Consider the following 18640-nt stretch of genomic DNA (forward strand, 5'->3'; position numbering starts at 1 on the left):
ACTGTTGGCGTTTCACCTCTTTCCGATCGCTTTATTATTTCCACTTTATTTTCAATTGTGGTCGTTTTCCGGAACAGAAGCACTGTGGGTGGCGAGTCCCGAGGCCCACTGCACTGAGACAGGTTAAATAAGCTCCGGTGCTCCGCCAGGTCTTAAAATCCACTGCACTGAGCCGGGTTAAATAAGGTCCGGAACTCAGCTGGGTCCTAAAGTCCATCTTCTTGAGCATCTGTGTTTTTTTGTATCCGTGGGGGGGGGGGGCTCCCAGAACCAATCCCCGGCTGATAAGGAGGGCTGAATGTATCTACAGAGGATTCATTTTAATTGGTCCCTCAATTAATTGGGGCAGACACTTATTTGGGGCAATTCTTAAAGAACAAAAGCTGATCGATAAAATATCTGGGATTTCCTTCCTTCATTTTTTTTGACACTATTCCACTTAATTGGGACAGGAGACTGTTGTCAAACAATTTCTAACTAGCATCACTTCTGTGAACTTGAGTGTCCGTTAGACATTACATTCTTAGAACAAACAGTTTTTAAATATATATGTGTGTGTATATGTAAAAATTTATGCACATTCAGTTAATTGGGACCGATACATTTTGGCCCAATTAGCTAATGTTTCATGGAAATAGTTAAAAACATATATAATCCTCTCACTGGCACTCGTACACCAACTCTGCTAACGGCCACATGACTCAGCAGTGAGAAGGCCACTTTTCATAAACAATATACGTCTAGGGTCAGTGTGATCTGGGATTGAAACAAGCAGGAAAGGTAGGATGTTCCAATTAAGTTTGTAGAAAATGCTGTGTAAACACTGCCCATACGCAGTTATCGGTAGCCCAGAAATGACAGACTGTACACTAACATAAAATTATAAAGAAAGTATAACTTTAACAAACAGTTACAGGAAAAGAAAAGGGCCCATTACAGTTAAACCAGTCCAATGTGCACTTAAACGTTGGAGCTCGTTCTGGAGTAGCCGGGTTGTATTGCTGTACTTAAGAAGTGGATCCACAGTCTGCATGAAGGCACCTGCCACATTCCAAACTTCTCTCAAAGTCAATCTCGAATGAACCAGTGTTCTCAGGAATATTGACCCTTCATCCTTGGAGCCATTCATCTGTACTAAGCACTTCTTGCTACGAGCTCTTTCCTTCCACTGACATTCTGTAGCATCTTCCTTTGTGCCCCACTCCACAAAAAAACCCAACCCACACGGAAAGTTCTCCCCCACAGTTCTCTAGAACCATTTATCATGTCCCACAATCCTGATTGTCTGATACACATTCCTAAGTTGGACAACATGGCTTCTTATCTTTAACTGAAACCAAAACACCCTCTCCAGCAGGACATGCTGCTTTTACAGAAAACTGCTAATATGAAATACCTCACAGCAGAGCAGTAGAAATCTTAACATTACATGTATAAAAAAGACAAACTACAGTTTAACTGAATAACAAATTATATATTTAAACAGAAGAAATTAGAACACTACCTATACTACCACATGACTATAAAACTGTAGTTTCTAATAGTTATTGATGGAGCAATTCATCCGGTGACGCTGCCGTGTTCTTTTGATTGACTGTAAGTGAACAAAGTCAGTGCAAGCACCTAGTGCAGATAATGGGCTGCCTTCATACAATGCTGTCGACAATTGCATCCTCAGAATCTTTGTTTTCATTGCTACATTCAAGACCTTCAAATCTTTCATAGTTTTGAACTTGGTGAAATCATTTCATTTTCATTTTCAGCCATTTCTAGAACCTTCAAGCCCGGATGTATGAAACCACAGTGAGCAAAATCATTCTAGATTGTTTTACTTCTCATTTCTCGACAGCTATCAGTGACAAAAATCACTGCTTTTTGAAGACAAGGAAGCATAACTGACACTGTTTAAAAACTGTTCAATCTAAGTACAGAGTACTGTTTAACAGCCACACAAGTGCACGCAGCGTGATGCTGGTTAGGAATTGTTGGGCAACAGTCCCCTGTCCAATGATGAAGCATAGTATCCTAAATAAACAAAAGGAATCCCTGCTATTTTCTCGATGAGTATTTGCTCCTTAAGAGCTGTCCTGAATAAGTGGTTGCTCCAATTAACCAAAGGACTAATTAACCAAAATCCATATATAGTTATATCATACATGATCAAATATTATATATATAATTATTTATCATAATTTATATATGTACAATGTATACTTAAGATAATTCTATTTTGTTTTTTTATATATATTTACTGTACTACTGTTGCAAAACAACAAATTTCACAGCATATGCCGGAGATGTTAAATCTGATTCTAATGAGCAAAAATCTTGAGCTAAGTTTTCCTCAGACTAACTCTGCTAGTTATGCAAGGCAATCGTTGCATGCTGCCCTGATAGTTCAATCTATCAAATAAAGTTGAATTGTATTTACTACTGGAGAAGGATTTGATCCAGCCCTTAGCCTCTTGTAGGGTGTGTTGTGTGTGGCCGCAACATCTGGATCTCAATTGTTTTCACCGAATTCAGAATCAGGTTTCATATCACCAAAATATATTGTGAAAATTGTTTTCCATGTGGCAGCAGAACAAAACAATATATAATAAAAGAGAAAAAAACCTGTGAATTACTTAGGGAAATACGAGGAAATCTGCAGATGCTGGAAATTCAAGCAACACACACAAGGTGCTGGTGGAACGCAGCAGGCCAGGCAGGTTTCCTTTCAGATAGTCCTGACGAAGGGTCTTGGCCCAAAACGTCGACAGCGCTTCTCCCTATAGATGCTGCCTGGCCCGCTGTGTTCCACCAGCATTTTGTGTGCGTTGTGTGAATTACTTAAGTATGTATATTTTAAATAGTTAAAATAAATAGTGCAAAAACAAAATTAAGAAGTAGTGAGGTAATGTTCATGGGTTCAATGTCCATTCAGAAATCAGATGGCAGAGGGGAAGGTGCTGTTCCTGATTCATTGAGTGTATGCCTTCAGGCATCTGTACCTCCTTGCTTACAGTAGCAATGAGAAGAGGACACGTCCTGGGTGATGGGGATCCATTTACCCTTTCTATACCCCTCATAATTTTGTATACCTCAATCAAATCTCCCCTCATTCTCCTACGTGCCAAGGAATAAAGTCCTAACCCTTTCCATCTTTCCTTATAACTCAGGTCCTCCAGTCCCGGTAATGTCCTGGTAAATTTCCTCCGTACTCTTTCAACCTTATTTACATCTTTCCTGTAGGTAGGTGACGAAAACTGCTCACAGTACTCCATATTAGGCTTTATACAACTTCAACATAAGATCCCATGTCCTGCACTCAATACTTTGATTTATGAAGGCCGATGTGCCAAAAGCTTTCTTTACGACCCTATCTACCTGTGACGCTACTTTCAATGAATTATGGACCTGTATTTCTAGATCCCTCTGTTCTACCACATTCTTCTGTGTCCTTCTGTTCACTGTGTAAGAGTCACCCTGGATGGTGCTACCAAACTGCAACACTTCACACTTGTCTCCATTAAGTTCCAGCTTCCATCTTACTGTTCCTGAATTAGATATTTTAGAAATAAAGCAATAACTTGTATTCTGTTTCTTCAAGGTTGAAAAGGTTTTTTGTTGCAAGTTTGGATGCGGTGTACCTCTGTTATCTTGTGTTCAAGTAGTATACAGTATAAGACGTTGGTGGGGCCAAATTTAAAGTATTATGTCCAGTTCTAGTCACCTACCTGCAGGAAGGGTAGCAGTAGCAATTGAAAGAATATGGACAAAATTTACAAGGATGTTGCTAGGACTTGAGGACCTTTGTTACAGAGGAAGGTTGAATAGGTTAGGACTTTCAAGTTTCAAGACTGTTTATTGTCATTGTTCAGTACACGTGTGTAAAGGAGAACAAAATGATTGTTACTCCGGATCCGATGCAGCATAAAAAACACAATAAACAGGAAGAACAATTTAAAACACAGTACATTTAAATACATAAGATTGTATGTTATTAAAGTGACTTTAGACATGAGTACCTGTACATCAGGTGACTCTGCCAAGAAATAATAAAGTAGTGGTGGTTGGGAGTGTGCAATGTTGGGTTAACGAGTGGAGGTGTTGATCAGTCTGATGGATTGGGGAAATTAACTGGTTTTGAGTCTGACGGCCCTGGCATGGATGCTATGTAGCGTCCTCGCTGATGAGAGTGGGACAAACAGTCCCTGAGCAGGTTGGGTGGGATCCTTCATGACATTGTTGGCCCATTTCCAGCACCATACTATATATATATATCTGCCTTTGACAGCGGGTAGGCTGGTGCCAATGCTGCATCCAGCTGTTTTAACTACCTCTTCCATCTCCTCTCTGTAGACCTTCTCAACCACGTCATAAGGTCATGTAGTTGTGTATGAGCAGATTGCAAGCAGGATTCAAGATTGTTTCAAGTAATTTCTAGGACGCAAGTGTATCTTTCTGCCCATCATGCTGCTGGGCAGCAATGAAGGTCCTTCCTCTCTGGGGGTGTTCAGGGCTTCCTTCATCACGTCAGCAGCTTCCTCTCGGTTTTCACTCCCGTCAGGCATGCAAGTCCCGGGTGGAGACTCAGGAATACCGTCACACTCAGATGTAGAAGGATTCTTCGTTGCTGTTTCCTAAACAATTTTGTTTTACCAGTCAGGATTGTTAGCCCTGAACCTGGAGGACTGGTGGACCACTCCTAGACTGACCTCTACCAAAAGCCAAAGCATAAAGCTTTGACTCCAGCCAACATAGCTCTCCGGGTCATTGAGGCACGCAGCCTCCAAACCCGGCAACGAGGTTGTAATCCTCTGGGAGGACACTAGTGTAAGTGAGAATGAAATAGTTGTTACTCTAGATCTGAAGCAGCACAAAAGAATCATTGTAAGATAAAGATCACAATAAATATAAATACATAAGATAACTTGTATGCAAATATTAATTATATGCCCATAAGGTGATGCTAGGCACATAATGTTATTCTGACAGGAAATGATAAAATAGTGTAGGTTGGGAGTGTGGAGGTGGTGGGTTAGTGGATAGAGGTTATTATTATTTAATTATTTATGGTTTTATATTGCTATATTTCTACACTATTCTTGTTTGGTGCGACTGTAACAAAACCCAATTTCCCTCGGGATCAATAAAGTCTGTCTGTCTGTCTGTCTGATCAGTCTTACTGCTTGGGAAAGAAACTGTTTTTGATTCTGGTGCTGCTGACTTGGTCGCTACATAGCCTCCTCCCAACAAACACCAACAAAATCCCACTCTGCCTTTTCCTCCATTGGTAGGTAGGAGTATCTTGGAAATCCTGCTGAAGCATATAAAACTGTCATCTTGATGACTTGTGCTGCAGCACAAAAGACAAAGGGCTCTAGCATTATTCTTGGTAAATAGTTGTGCATTGGCGCGACTTGCTGTCTGCACCTTGGAAACTGAACCAACCAAGTCCACTGACTCACATTGTCCAAAGTTAGAAACAGGTCTGCACTGGCCTGCTCCTAAGAGATTACTATAAACAGCACCACCTCCGATCGCCAGGCATCTTTCAGCAGCAATCTTGTTTACCAGTTGTGGGAAAGCAGGATTACTGAACCGATTCTTAAACAATAAGGCAAATATGTGGCTGGGTGGTTCACATCCTTGTCAAGATGAAACTTGCTCAAAGCGTATTGTGGAGTTTCATTTTGGTATTCTCAGCTGGGACGACTTGTGAATGAACCTACCTTATTTTCTGATATTTGTGTAAATCAGGGGACGGATGAGAATGAGAGAGAAAGAAAGAAAAACAGAAAGAAACATCCATAAATCCCTCTACGTTGTTGTGCAAGTTGATAGGGTTTTTAAGAAGGTGTATGGTATGTCAGAATCAGATTTAATATTATTGGCAAAGGTCGTGAAACTTGTTATTTTTGCGGCAGCAGTATAATGCAATACATGATAAATACAGAAAAACAGTGAATTAAAGTAAATAAATATATATATATAAAATAGTTAAATAAGTAATGCAAAAACAGAAATTTAAAAAAAGTAGTGAGGTAGTGTTCATGGGTCCAATGTCCATTCAGAAATGAGAAGACAAAGGGGAAGAAGCTGTTTCTGAATTGTTGAGTGTGTGCCTTCTTCCTGATGGTGGCAATGAGAACAAGAAATGTCTTGGGTGATAGATGCTGTTCTTTTTTGAGGCATCGCTCCTTGAGGATATCTTAGATGCTATGGAGGCAGGTGCCCATGATGGAGCTGACTAATTTTATAATAACTGTCTGCAGCTTACTTTAATCCCGCCAAGTAGCACCCTCCCTCATACCAGACAATGATGCAGCTAGTCAGAATGCTTTCCACGGTACATACGTAGAAATTTTTGAATGTTTTAGATGATAAACCAATTCATCTCAAACTCCTAATGAAATATAGCCGCTGCCTTGCCTTCTTTATAGCTACAACGATGTGTTGGGACAACGCCTTATATTTCATTTGGGTACCCTCCAACCTGATAGCATAAACATCGATTTCTCAAACTTCCAGCAAATCCTCCACCCCCACTCCCCTTCACCATTTCCCATCCCCTTATCCCTCTTTCATGTTATCTCCTTGCCTGCCCATCACCTCCCTCTGGTGCTTCCCCACCCCTTCTTCTTTCCTCCATGGCCTTCTGTCTCCTTCACCAATCAACTCTTAGCTCCTTGCTTCATCCCTCCCCCTCCGTTTCACCTATTGTCTGGTGTTTCTGTCTCCCCACCCCCACTTTTCAAATCTACTCCTCAGCTTCCTTTCCCCAATCTTGCTGAAGTGTTTCGGCCCAAAACGTCAACTGTACTTCTTTCCAAAGATGCTGCTTGGCCTGCTGAATTCCTCCAGCATTTTGTGTGTATTGTCACGATATGTTGAGTCCAGGATAGGTTATTCGTAATACAGGAGACTGAGCCCAAGAGGTAATGTTGCAACTCTATAAGCCCAGGGTAGACCACACTTAGAGTATTGTGTTTACTTCTCATTGTCTCGTTATAGGAAGGATGTGGAAGCTTTAGAGAGGGTGCAGAAGAGACTTACCAGGGTGCGGTCTGGATTAGAGAGGGTGCAGAGGAGATTTACCAGGATGCTGCCTGGATTAGAGAGGGTGTAGAGGAGATTTACCAGGGTGCTGTCTGGATTAGAGAGGGTGCAGAGGAGATTCACAAGGATGCTGCCTGGATTAGAGAGGGTGCAGAGGAGATTTACCAGGATGCTGTCTGGATTAGAGAGGGTGCAGAGGAGATTCACCAGGATGCTGTCTGGATTAGAGAGGGTGCAGAGGAGATTTACCAGGATGCTGTCTGGATTAGAGAGGGTGCAGAGGAGATTTACCAGGATGCTGTCTGGATTAGAGAGCATGTTTTCTGAGGATAGGTTGAGCGAGTTAGGGCTTTTATCTCTTTTGAGCAAAGAAGGACGAGAGGCAACTTGATAAGGTGTACAAGATTGATGTGAGGCACAGATGGAATGAACAGTCAGAGACTTTCTCCCAGGGTGGAAGTCGCTAATACGAGGGGACTTAATTTTAAGTTGATTGGAGGAAAGTATAAGGGGGAATGTGAGACAGGAGGTTTCTTACACAGAGAGTGTGGGTGTGTGGAATGAGCAGCCAGGAGTGATAGTAGAGGCAGATACATTAAAGGCATTTAACAAAGACACATGAATGATAGAAAAATGGAGGGAAGTGCTAGATTGATTTTAAGAGTAGGTTAAAAGTTCAGTGCAGGATCGTAGGACAAAGGATCTGTAATATGCTGTACTGTTGAACGTCCTATGCATATGTGTAACGTAGACACAGGTTCATGGGTTTGCTGAGTGAGACAGTAAACACTGGTTACAAATAAGCATATTAATCATTTACTTACCAACAATAAAAGATTCAACCAAACAACCAAGTCTCCCCAAAGTTACACAGACTACAAAACCAGATATTCAGCCATCAGATACTTAGCTAAGAGTGTGCACGGGGCCTTCTGTGTTTAAGCATACTTCCCCAGTACTTGGCACAGATATGGTCCATCCCCTTGTCCCTCCAGCTTGGGAATCACTCAGTGTCATATGGGGATCCAAGATAGAGTGAGTCAGATGGGTCACCATGCACAAGTCCCTGGACAATGGGGGCAAAGATGTTCCCATTGTCACCCTCACGCCGATTACCACCTTAGTGAGTCGCTGCATCAGGCTGTGTGTTTGGAACCTAAGTACATGGGCACCAAGTACCACGACCTGTCCCCCAAGTTATGAAAGATCGGTTTGGCCCCGTTGCCGCACAGCATCATAGTCAGCTGGATGTTGACACACTACCTGTCATTCATGGAGAAGTTCTTGCATACTAACAGCTTTGCCCACAAGCCCATCAGGCGGTAATCAACACGGAATGTCCTGCAGTCACTGCAGGAAAAGGACACGATGAACACAGTAGGGTGATTCCCTGAGCAGATTGTCCAGGCCATCTAGCAGAGGCCTCATCACTAGGCCTCACCAACAGACACCAGGACCTGGCAGGCAGTGAGAGAGGCCCTCCCAGTCAGATCCTTCCTGCATGCCCAGAGCATTGTCTCCGCAACTCGCTACGTGCGGGATGACTGCAGTGGGGATGAAACAGTAACTCACCTCTTCACATACTGTAGTTTTGCGAAGAAGGTGTGGAGGAAGATGAAAGGGCTTGTGTTGCGTTTCATCCCCAGCAGCTGCGTGGCAGAGAACTCTCTGATCTACGGGCTGTTCTCAGACACCCACATCAGGAGCTGCTGGCAGAATAGCAACTTGATGAATGACGTCCTTTGGTCAGCCCAAAACTTGTTGGTCTACCAGTACATTGAGATGTCCGTGGAGGAATGCTGCCGACTGGGATATTCCAGGCTGCAGGATTACCTGTTGAGGGATGCACTGAAGTTTGGTGCAGCAGCTGCAAGGGGCTAGGTGGGGTGAGGAAACACCTCGATGATTGTAGTATTTCATATAAAAACCAAGAGTGCCACATGCATGGCAGCAGTGTATGAAAAGCATTGAATGTGTCTGTGAAGAATGGAAAGTCATGAAATGGTTTCTTCTTGTAAATAGTTTTTTAAACTTGTAATTAATGCTTACTCTGTTTAAAAAAAAATGCACCACTAGTCACAGTTCTTCAGCCAGAATAAGTCCTATTGACCACTACCTCCTTTTATGGGAAAGCTAGTTCTGAATCTAAACGGCCAATTCTTTGCGCATTCTGTACCTGACTGCAAAGTTTCCTAGTGATGGTCTCATATCCACCCAAATTTCAAATCCGTGTTGGCCATTCCATTAATTAGCTTTTGTAAATTGCCCCTTGGTGTGACTGCATGTTAGGAGAATCCGGGTGGGTACGTTGGAGAGATTAGGTTAGCAGGAAATAACCCAGGTGATGGGATTGCTCAATTCATAGACCAAGCACCAAAACCTATCATATCCCAAATTCAAGATTCAGGATTGTTTATTGCCATTCTTCAGTTCCCGAGTGTAAAGGAGAACAAAATGATTGTTACCCCGAATCTGAAGCAGCATAAAAAGCTTAAAGAACACAACATCATGTGCTGTGTCATATGAAAGCGTCATTGTGTGCTGTGTCGTATAACATGGGCGGTTATAGTCTTAACTATGAGAATGGTCATTCTTGGTAAATTTCTCTACAGAAGTAATTTGCCATTGCCTTCTTCCAGGCAGTGTCTTTACAAGACAGGTGACTCCCCCCTCAGTCGTTATCTCGTATGGCTTCATGTGATCCTGACTGGGGTGGGGGGGGGTGGCTAAGCAGGTGATACACCTTGCCTGAGGGTGACCTGCAGACAGCGGGGGAAGGGGTGCCTTATATCTTTGCTTCCCGTATAAGTATAAAAGCACTCCTATAAAACACAATTTACAAATAACTGCTATATATAGAGACTGATCATACGTACATAAAGTGACACTATGTGATATGTGGTGGTACTTACTGTCTGTTATGCTGCTGGTGTTCAGGGCAGCAGTGAAGGTCCTCCATCTCTGGCAGTGTTCATGACTTCCTTCATCGTGTTAGTCATGCAAGTCCCGGGTGGAGACTAAGGAATATCATTGCACACAGACGTAGAAGGATTCTTCATTGCTGTATCCATAATGATTTTATTTTACCAGTCAGGTTTGTTAGCACTCAGCTGAACTCCCAAACCTGAAGGGCCGGTGGACCACTCTTAGTCTGGCCTTTACCCTTTGATCTGATCGGCATAGGTGGCCCTGCCAAGGGCCAAAGCATAAAGTCCTGACTCCAGCCAACGTAGCTCTCCTGGTCTCCAAACCCTACAACATAGTCGTGGTCCATAGTAGTGTTGGTGGAGTGGGTTAATGGGTGGAGCCTGACGGGTTGGGGAAGTAACTATTTTTGAGACTAGTCATCCTGGTTTGGATGCCGTGTGGCCTTTTCCAGAATCATAGTATGTTTATGATTTGCCTCCCAATTCGTGGTGTGTGATATCGCAAAAAGTGTTTCTCAGTAAAGGTTACAATGAGAAGTCTCAATAACACTTGTTTGAGTATTTTGGATCATATTTCAGTCAAAAAAGCCTGGGAGTAGACAAGGAGCTGGCTCTACCTGCTGGAAATATGAATCAAGTTAGATCAAGTGCAATAAAAACTTGTGACCTGTCTGTTGTGGTGGTTGTCCACCACACCCAGCGACAACAGGAGACCCGGGCACTGGAGCATTTCCACTCTCTCAACTCTCTGCGTGCCAACAGTTCTACTTGATTCCTCTTGTTGTACCCAAACTAACAAATGTATCAAAAATGTTTAATTTTTGATTTCAGTCTTCAATATAAAGTAATAATCAATTATTCTATTCTTTTTGCAGGATTACATTGATCTCAATTTGGCTAAAGAACCCAGTGCCACACCTTGGTCAATCTGTCGAACAGCACGCGGAGAACATTTGGAATTAACTGAACCTCATCCAGTCTTGGTTTTCCCATCTTTGGTCTCTCTGATTCTTTCTGCTGCTGCACAAAAACAACTGACATGTGGATGACAAGGAAATATAAAAAGTTATGGCTGATCCCAATATATTGCATCGCTGCTCCTTAATCCCACCTCTGCTTGTTGAAATTGGTTCTGTTTGAAGCTTGAACAAGTGGCTTCTGTCAGTCAGGGAAATGACTGGGATCTTTTTGTTGTTTCTTGCGCAACTGCATGTTGACGGACTATGACAAGCTATAGGCCTGTTCAACATGAAAAGGTGGAGGCTGGTGTCGAAGCCCTTGCAACCACGAGCACCTGCGATTACTATGCACCTCCATTCAGGGCCCAGAACGGGAACGTGTGCAGTCAGGGAGAGAACGTGCCGCGGACAAGTTCTGCACCCGCCATGCCAAAAATGGGAGTCCGAGCGCGCATCGCTGACTGGCCTCCAAAACGGGATGTAACAAAGGACTCCACAGGGTGCGCTGTGATGGACTTGGATGGACCCACGGTAGATATTGAATTAATCTCGGCGCAAGGCTTCCATAATGGTCAGTGTTATCCAAGCTGTCAAAGTACTCCTCAAGTCTCTTGGGCTCAAGGCCTGTCCCGCAAACCTCAAGGAAAAGCCAAGGAAGTAGAGTTTCAAGAGGGGTGGCCTAGGTCTCCAACCAAGATGTTTGTTCCGCTGAGAATGCGAAGCAACAGTGAGGTGACTCTCAATGAGTATGATGCTGAAGGAGCCCAAGACTTCAAAGGGACCAAACACAGCAGTGGGATGCTTCCCCTAAGGGAATATGGCAGCACCTCATCCATTGACGTTCATGGTGTGGCTACTGGAAGCTTCTTTGACATGCTGAAAGAGTTCAGAAACGAGAAGACCGATCAGCGGAGCTCTGCGCCAGGAGACCTCAAGCAATTGCTGCGGGTCGACCCGAGCAGGGCTTCTTGTCTCAGTCTCGAAGGCAGCACCAAGGCCGACGACAGCCGGAGCGAATCATCTCAGAGGCTTGAACCAAAGAGTGCCCACAAAGACCGGGAGAAATCGCGCAAGAAGCAGTCGCGGAATGAAAGCGGAGAGTCCATCTTGAAAAAGCTGCGCAGCGGCAGAAGTGAGCAGGAGCCAGGCCGGCCGAGCTCAGACCATGAAGACAGTAGGTCCCAGGACAGCAGTAAGCCGTGGGTTTGTCAGAAGAGCTTTGGGCACTTTGATGTGCAAAGCATACTGTTCGACCTCAACGAGGTGGTGAGCAACCGAAACTACGTGGCCCACCGGAGGAATACCACTACTGGGGCTTCTGCTGCCTCGGCTGCCTCGCTGGCCGCATCACGCTCTCTTGCTCAGGGGAACTTGGACTCCAACTTTACCAGCACAGAGGAGGTGAACGGCAAAGAGGACTTGGAACCCGATCTGGGTGACAGCAACTGCAATGATCTGCTCCTCAATTGCCCTCACTTCCGTAACGAGACGGGCGGAACCACCGAGCGGGACATCAGCCTGTCAAAGACCAGCAGTGACACTGGCCCGGGCGTGGACTGTGAAGGTGGTTTTCCGAAAGCGGTTTGGAACCCGTACTGCACAAACGCCAGTGTATCTGTGCTTGAGGTGCCAAAGGAGTTGCAGCTGCGGCAAGAGAGACTAAAGCACTTCAGTATCGAGCACGTGGACCGGGGAGCCAGATACTACCAAGATTATTTCCACGGAAAAGGTGAGAGTGACCAAGCTGTGCGCCCTTTTCCGCTAGCTTCACTCCTGGAAACATTGACAGCCAATGTCTGTGACCCGCTGGAGGCCACTCCTGGGATTTACGGGCTGTGTGTGGGAGGGAGAAACGGAGCTGGTTTTGCTGTTGTTGTTTTTTTGCTTGTTGGGTTCTGTGTTGTTCTGTTGAACACTGTGGGCATCAATCTGACTACTTCCCTTTCTGTCCAAACGGTTCCTTCACCTTGTCTTCAGTGCCCAGATATCACCAGGATAAAATGGTGGGTAACAAACAAGAGAAGTTCCTACCTGGCCTGCTGAGTTCCTCCAGCATTTTATGTGTGTTGCTTAAAATGGCGGGTATTCTATAATGCAATTCAATAGAATTTATACTTGAAGCCTCTTCAATTTAGTGGTTGCAGCAACACACACAAAATGCTGGAGGAACTCAGCAGGTCAGACAGTGTCTGTGGACAGAGTAATACACACAAAATGCTGGAGGAATTCAGCAGGTCAGGCAGTGTCTATGGTCAGAGTAACACACACAAAATGCCGGAGGAACTCAGCAGGTCAGACAATCTATGGTCAGAGTAACACACACAAAATGCTGGAGGAACTCAGCAGGCCAGGCAGCTTCTACGGAAAATGTACAGTCGACGTTTCGGGCTGACAATAGATGCTGCTTGGCCTGCTGAGTTCCTCTGGCATTTTGTGTGTGTTACTCTGACCATGGACACTGCCTGACCTGCTGAGTTCCTCCAGCATTTTGTGTGTGTTACTCTGACCATGGACACTGCCTGACCTGCTGAGTTCCTCCAGCATTTTGTGTGTGTTACTCTGTCCATAGACACTGTCTGACCTGCTGAGTTCCTCCAGCATTTTGTGTGTTGCTCAGATTTACAGCATCTGTAGATGTTAGTGAATGCAGCAGTTATCTATCAGTGTGGAAGCCCTCCCCACCATTGAGCACATCCACACGAACTGCTGTGTCTGCATCCATCATCGGAGACCCACACTGTCAGTATGAAGAACTGTTATTACCTCTCAACCATCATGCTCTCGAACCAAAGGTAGTAACTTCACTCAATTTCAGCTGCCTCAATATTGAACTGTTCCCACAACCAAAGGACTCACTTTCAAGGGCTTTTCATCTCATGTTCTTGATATTTATTGCTTGTTTACTCACTGTTATTGTTTTGCTTGTTTTTTTTTTGTATTTACTGTGAATGCCCACAAGAAAAGGGCACCATGGTAGCATAATGCTATTAGAGCACCAGCAACCTTGTTTCATTTCCCACTGCTGTCTGTAAGGAGGTTGAACCTACTCCTTGTGACTATGTGGATTTCCTCCAAGGCCTCTGGTTTCCTTCCACATTCCAAAGATGTGGGTTAGTAGGTTAATTGGTCGCATTGGTGTAATTGGTATCGTGGTCTTTTTGGGACAGTAGGGCTGTATCGCTAAATTGAATTTTAAAAGTTAAAATGAATCTCACCTTTGTGGTATGGTTACAAGTATGTACTTTGATGAGGCATGAAAGGAAAAGAGAGGGCATATAATAGAGCAAAAATTGTTGGGAAGTTAGAGGATTGGGAAACTTTTAAAAACTAACAGAAGGCAACTAAAAAGCAATAAGGAATGAAAATGGAATATGAAGGCATCCTAGCCAATAATGTAAAAGAGGACACCAAAAGTTTCTTCAGATACACGACGAGTAAAAGAGGCAAGAGTGGATGTCGGACCACTGGAAAATGACCCAGCAGAGGTAATAATGGGTGGATGAACTTAATTAAATATCTTGTGTCAGTCTTCACTGTTGAAGACACTATAACCATATGCCAGAAACCTATGAGTGTCAGGAGCTAGAAGGAAGTGAAGTTGCTATTACTAGGGAGGAGGTGCTTAAGCGGCTGATAAGTCACCTGGACCAGATGCACCACACCTCAGAGTTCTGAAAGAGGTAGCTGAAGAGATTATAAAGGCATTTGTAATGATCTTTCAAGAATCACTAGCTCCTCAAATGGTTCCGAAGGACAGGAAAATTGCAAATGTAATTACACTTTTTAAAATGGGAGGGAAGCAGAAGACAGAAAATTAGAGTCTGGTTAGCCTGATTTCAGTGGTTGGGAAGATGTTGGAGTTGATTGTTAAGGATAAAGTTTCAAGATATTTGGAGGCACATGATAAAATAGGCCAAAGTCTGCATAGTTTCCTTAAGGGAAAGTTTGCCTGACGTTTCTGTTGGCGTTCTTAGAGTCAGTGGATGTTGTTTATTTGGATTTCCATGAGGCTCCTTAACAAGATGAGATTCCATGGTATTAAAGAAAAGGTACTAGCATAGAAAGTTCAAAGTAAATTTATAATCGAAGTACATATATGTCACCATATACAATCCTGAGTCATTGAGTCAGTCATAGGAAAGTACAATGCAGAAACAAGCCATTCGGCCCATCTAGTCCATGCCAAACCATTGTGACCATGCAGACAATCTCTGATAATGACTGACGTCACCCATCTTGTAAAGACACTGCCCAGAAGAAAGCAATGGCAAACCACTTCTGTAGAAAAAAAATTGGCTGAGAAAGATCAGGATTGCCGACGTGATACGACACAGCACGTAATGAACTAACGAGTGAACCATTGAGTGTTGGTTTGGAGTCACCTCGAAACCTGAACCTGATGGCAGACAGATTTTCATCTCAAAAGAGCATTGCAATGTTCTTTCCTAAAGCCATGTATCCCTGTGATTAGCTTTTTAAATTTCATACTGCTTAATTATCTGAGTTCCTCAGCTCTGGTGGTGGGATTTGAACACAGCCATGGGTTTGCAAGTTAGTCGTCTCTGCAAAACAGGCTACCTCTGTGCCCCAGTTAAAACAGGAAGTAGCCTATGAGGTTGGCCTAGCATCAAGAGCCAAAAAAAGGCCCTCTACTTTGCTGTGGTGTTCTATGTTCTAATACAGTGCCCTCTGGTAACTGACTATGTCAGTTCTTAGTTTACTGACACATACTTATTTTTCTTCAGTCTCACTGACAAGTTGAAAAATCTCACCCATCCTTAGAATCACAGAGTTGTTACCACACAAGAGTTATTTCAAAGATTCGAAGTGGATTTATTATCAGAGAGTGTATAAGTTATACAGCCTTGAGATTTGTCTGCTTATAGGCAGCCACAAAACAAGAAACCCAATTAAAACAAAATAAAGACCAACCACCAATGCGCACAAAGAAAGAAAAAAAAAACAAATCCTGCAAACAATAGAAGCAAGCAACTACAACAGCATTCTGAACCAAATTGAGTCTTTAACTCCAAAATTCCCGCAGGTCAGACTAGGCCCAAAGCCTTGGTATCAGTGGGGCAGATCGTCATAAAGCTGACAGACAGGAAGCACAGCCGCTGGGGGCAGACTCACAGTCTCAGCGCCACAGAAGGAGGTGCTCCCAGTCTACCTGGGCCAGTGTTTAAATTGTCTGAATAGGCCTGGGCTCTGCTGAGGTGAATCACTCTGGGCCTAGAACACGCTGCCCAGCAATGCGCTTGGGGCCTGGGTTTCACTGCCAACTGATGGACTGTCAATTCCATGAGTAATTCGCCTCTACAGCCACAGTCTTTCCTCGTTCCCTCTGTACTCGACCACTTTTGCCATTGGCTCTACCAGCATTAGGTAATGCCCAAACCTTAACTCAATCCGGTTCTTAGAAACTCTGATTTCTTAGAGCTTAGAAAAATAGAGGGTTAAGGCTGGAGACATCTTAGGCAGTCTCTAGAGTAGGTTACATGGTCGGCACAACATTGTGGGCCGAAGGGCCTGTAATGTGCTGTAAATTTCTGTGCTTCATGTTCTCATACAGCCAAAGAGCACTTTCTCTGTACTATGGTGCTCTGAGGATTGCCATCTTGTCATGCTGGGGTGGCTTCTGAGTTCCTGAGATTGCGCGTGCAATGCCACATGGAGCAGGATTTTCCAACCTTCTTATGCTGCGGACCCATTCCACTGACCGGGGGGTACGTGGACCCAGGTTAGGACCCCCAGATCTATAGCTTAACGGCCTGGAACTTCACCCCTGGCCAGGTCACCCAAGGTCGAGGACGAGGTTCTAAAGAGCGATCGATCTGAGCACAACCTCGGCTGTGGAGCTGGTGGAAGATGATGGCACATCACAACCCCGGCCCCCCGAACCCGGAGGCTGGTGGACCACTCTTAGTCTGGCCTCTACCCTTTGACCTGTTTGGCATGGGTGACCCTACCAAGAGCCAGAGCATAAAGCCCTTACTCCAGACAGCATAGCTCTCGGGTCATTGAAGCATGCAAGCCTCCAAACCCTGTGGCAAAGTTGTGATCCTCTTGGAGAGTTTTATGACTCTAATTCTAGTCTGACTGCTTTGCTTCACTCACATAGAAAATGCAATTACTTGTTCAATAGGAATTATTGATCACTGAGCCTTTAAGCATCGCAACTACACCCAGGAGGATTTTAATTTAAATTAAATCATCAAAGAGTTCAGAAGCCCAATGAGTAAGTTAATTGGCCAGTCTATATTGCCCTTGATGTGTAAAGGGCAGGGGAAGTCTGTCGTTGATATGACTGAGGAAAATGTTGAATGAAAATTAGTGGGAGAATAGGGCTGACACTGACTCGATGGGCCAAGTGTCCTCCTTCAATGCAGTAAATAGATGTGGCCCCTTTGGCTTTAGTAGCAGGCTTGTGTTTATTTAATTTTATGAAATAGGCCTATTCCTTTGAATATTTATCAAATTCTGATGGCATCTTCAAAGCTCAAAGTACATTTATTATCAAAGTGTATATAAATTATAGAAGCTTGAGATTTGTCTGCTTACAGGCAGTCACAGAACAAGAAGCCCGAAAGAACACAATTAAAAAAAGACCAACACTCAAAGTGCAGAGAGGGAAAAAAAACACACATGGTGGTAAGTGACACGGTAGCATAGAGATTAGCACAACGTTCTACAGTACAGGTGACTAGGGTTCAGTTCCACCACTGCCTATATGGAGCTTGTACATTCTCCCCAGGACTACATGTGTTTCCCATGTTCCAAAGATGGTTCATTGTGAATTGTCCCGTGATTAGGCCAGTGTTCAAGTGGGGGATGGCTGGGCAGTACGGCTCAAAGGGCCGGAGGGACTATTCCACGCTGTACCTCAATAAATAAATCTCAGTGCAAACAATAAAAGCAAGCGACACGTTCAGAATGAAAGTAAGTCCGTAGACACGAAGCCCAGAGCAGCCAGTGCAGGCCCACAGCCTCACCCTCAGTTCGTCACACAAATCAGGGCAAATCGTCGCAGAGCTCACAGCCCGGAGCAGACTCTCAGCCTCAGCTCCTTACATCAAATACTCAATTCTAGAAATTCTGGCCATTGTAAGATTTCTCCAACACTGAAGCACAGTACAGAGATTGTCCTTCAACCAAGCCTCAAAATTCAAGATTGTGTACTGTCATTTCTAGTACATAAATGTAAAGGAGAACCAAATAATTGTTACTCCAGATCTGATGTAGCACAAAAAATACAATAAGAACACAATAATAAAAACACACAATAAATATATATATACGAAAGACAGCTCATATACTGTACATTGATTGATTGTACAAACCCCATTTCCAGAAAAGTTGGGATATTTTCCAAAATGCAATAAAAACAAAAATCTGTGATAGGTTAATTCACGTGAACCTTTATCTAACTGACAAAAGTACAAAGAAAAGATTTTCAATAGTTTTACTGACCAACTTAATTGTATTTTGTAAATATACACAAATTTAGAATTTGATGGCTGCAACACACTCAACAAAAGTTGGGACAGAGTTAAAATAAGATTGAAAAGTGCACAGAATATTCAGGTAACACCGGTTTGGAAGACTCCACATTAAGCAGGCTAATTGGTAGCAGGTGAGGTATCATGACTGGGTATAAAAGTAACGTCCATCAAAGGCTCAGTCTTTGCAAGCAAGGATGGGTTGTGGCTC

The 18640-nt window shown here is 43.7% G+C and overlaps 1 protein-coding gene across 10 annotated transcripts in view; it reads left to right on the top strand.

Moving 5' to 3' along the window:
* sipa1l3 (signal-induced proliferation-associated 1 like 3) overlaps positions 1-18640 on the top strand; it is a 391364-nt gene that overhangs the window by 196377 nt on the left and 176347 nt on the right. For all 10 annotated transcript variants that reach the window (XM_059985106.1, XM_059985105.1, XM_059985113.1 and 7 more), the window contains one exon: positions 10847-12659. In XM_059985106.1, the coding sequence (XP_059841089.1) occupies positions 11195-12659 (1465 nt within the window). In that variant the 5' untranslated portion in view covers positions 10847-11194. The remainder of the gene's footprint in view (positions 1-10846; positions 12660-18640) is intronic.

The sequence above is a fragment of the Hypanus sabinus genome, chromosome 11 (assembly GCF_030144855.1).
Source record: "Hypanus sabinus isolate sHypSab1 chromosome 11, sHypSab1.hap1, whole genome shotgun sequence".
Classification (NCBI taxonomy): Eukaryota; Metazoa; Chordata; class Chondrichthyes; order Myliobatiformes; family Dasyatidae; genus Hypanus; species Hypanus sabinus.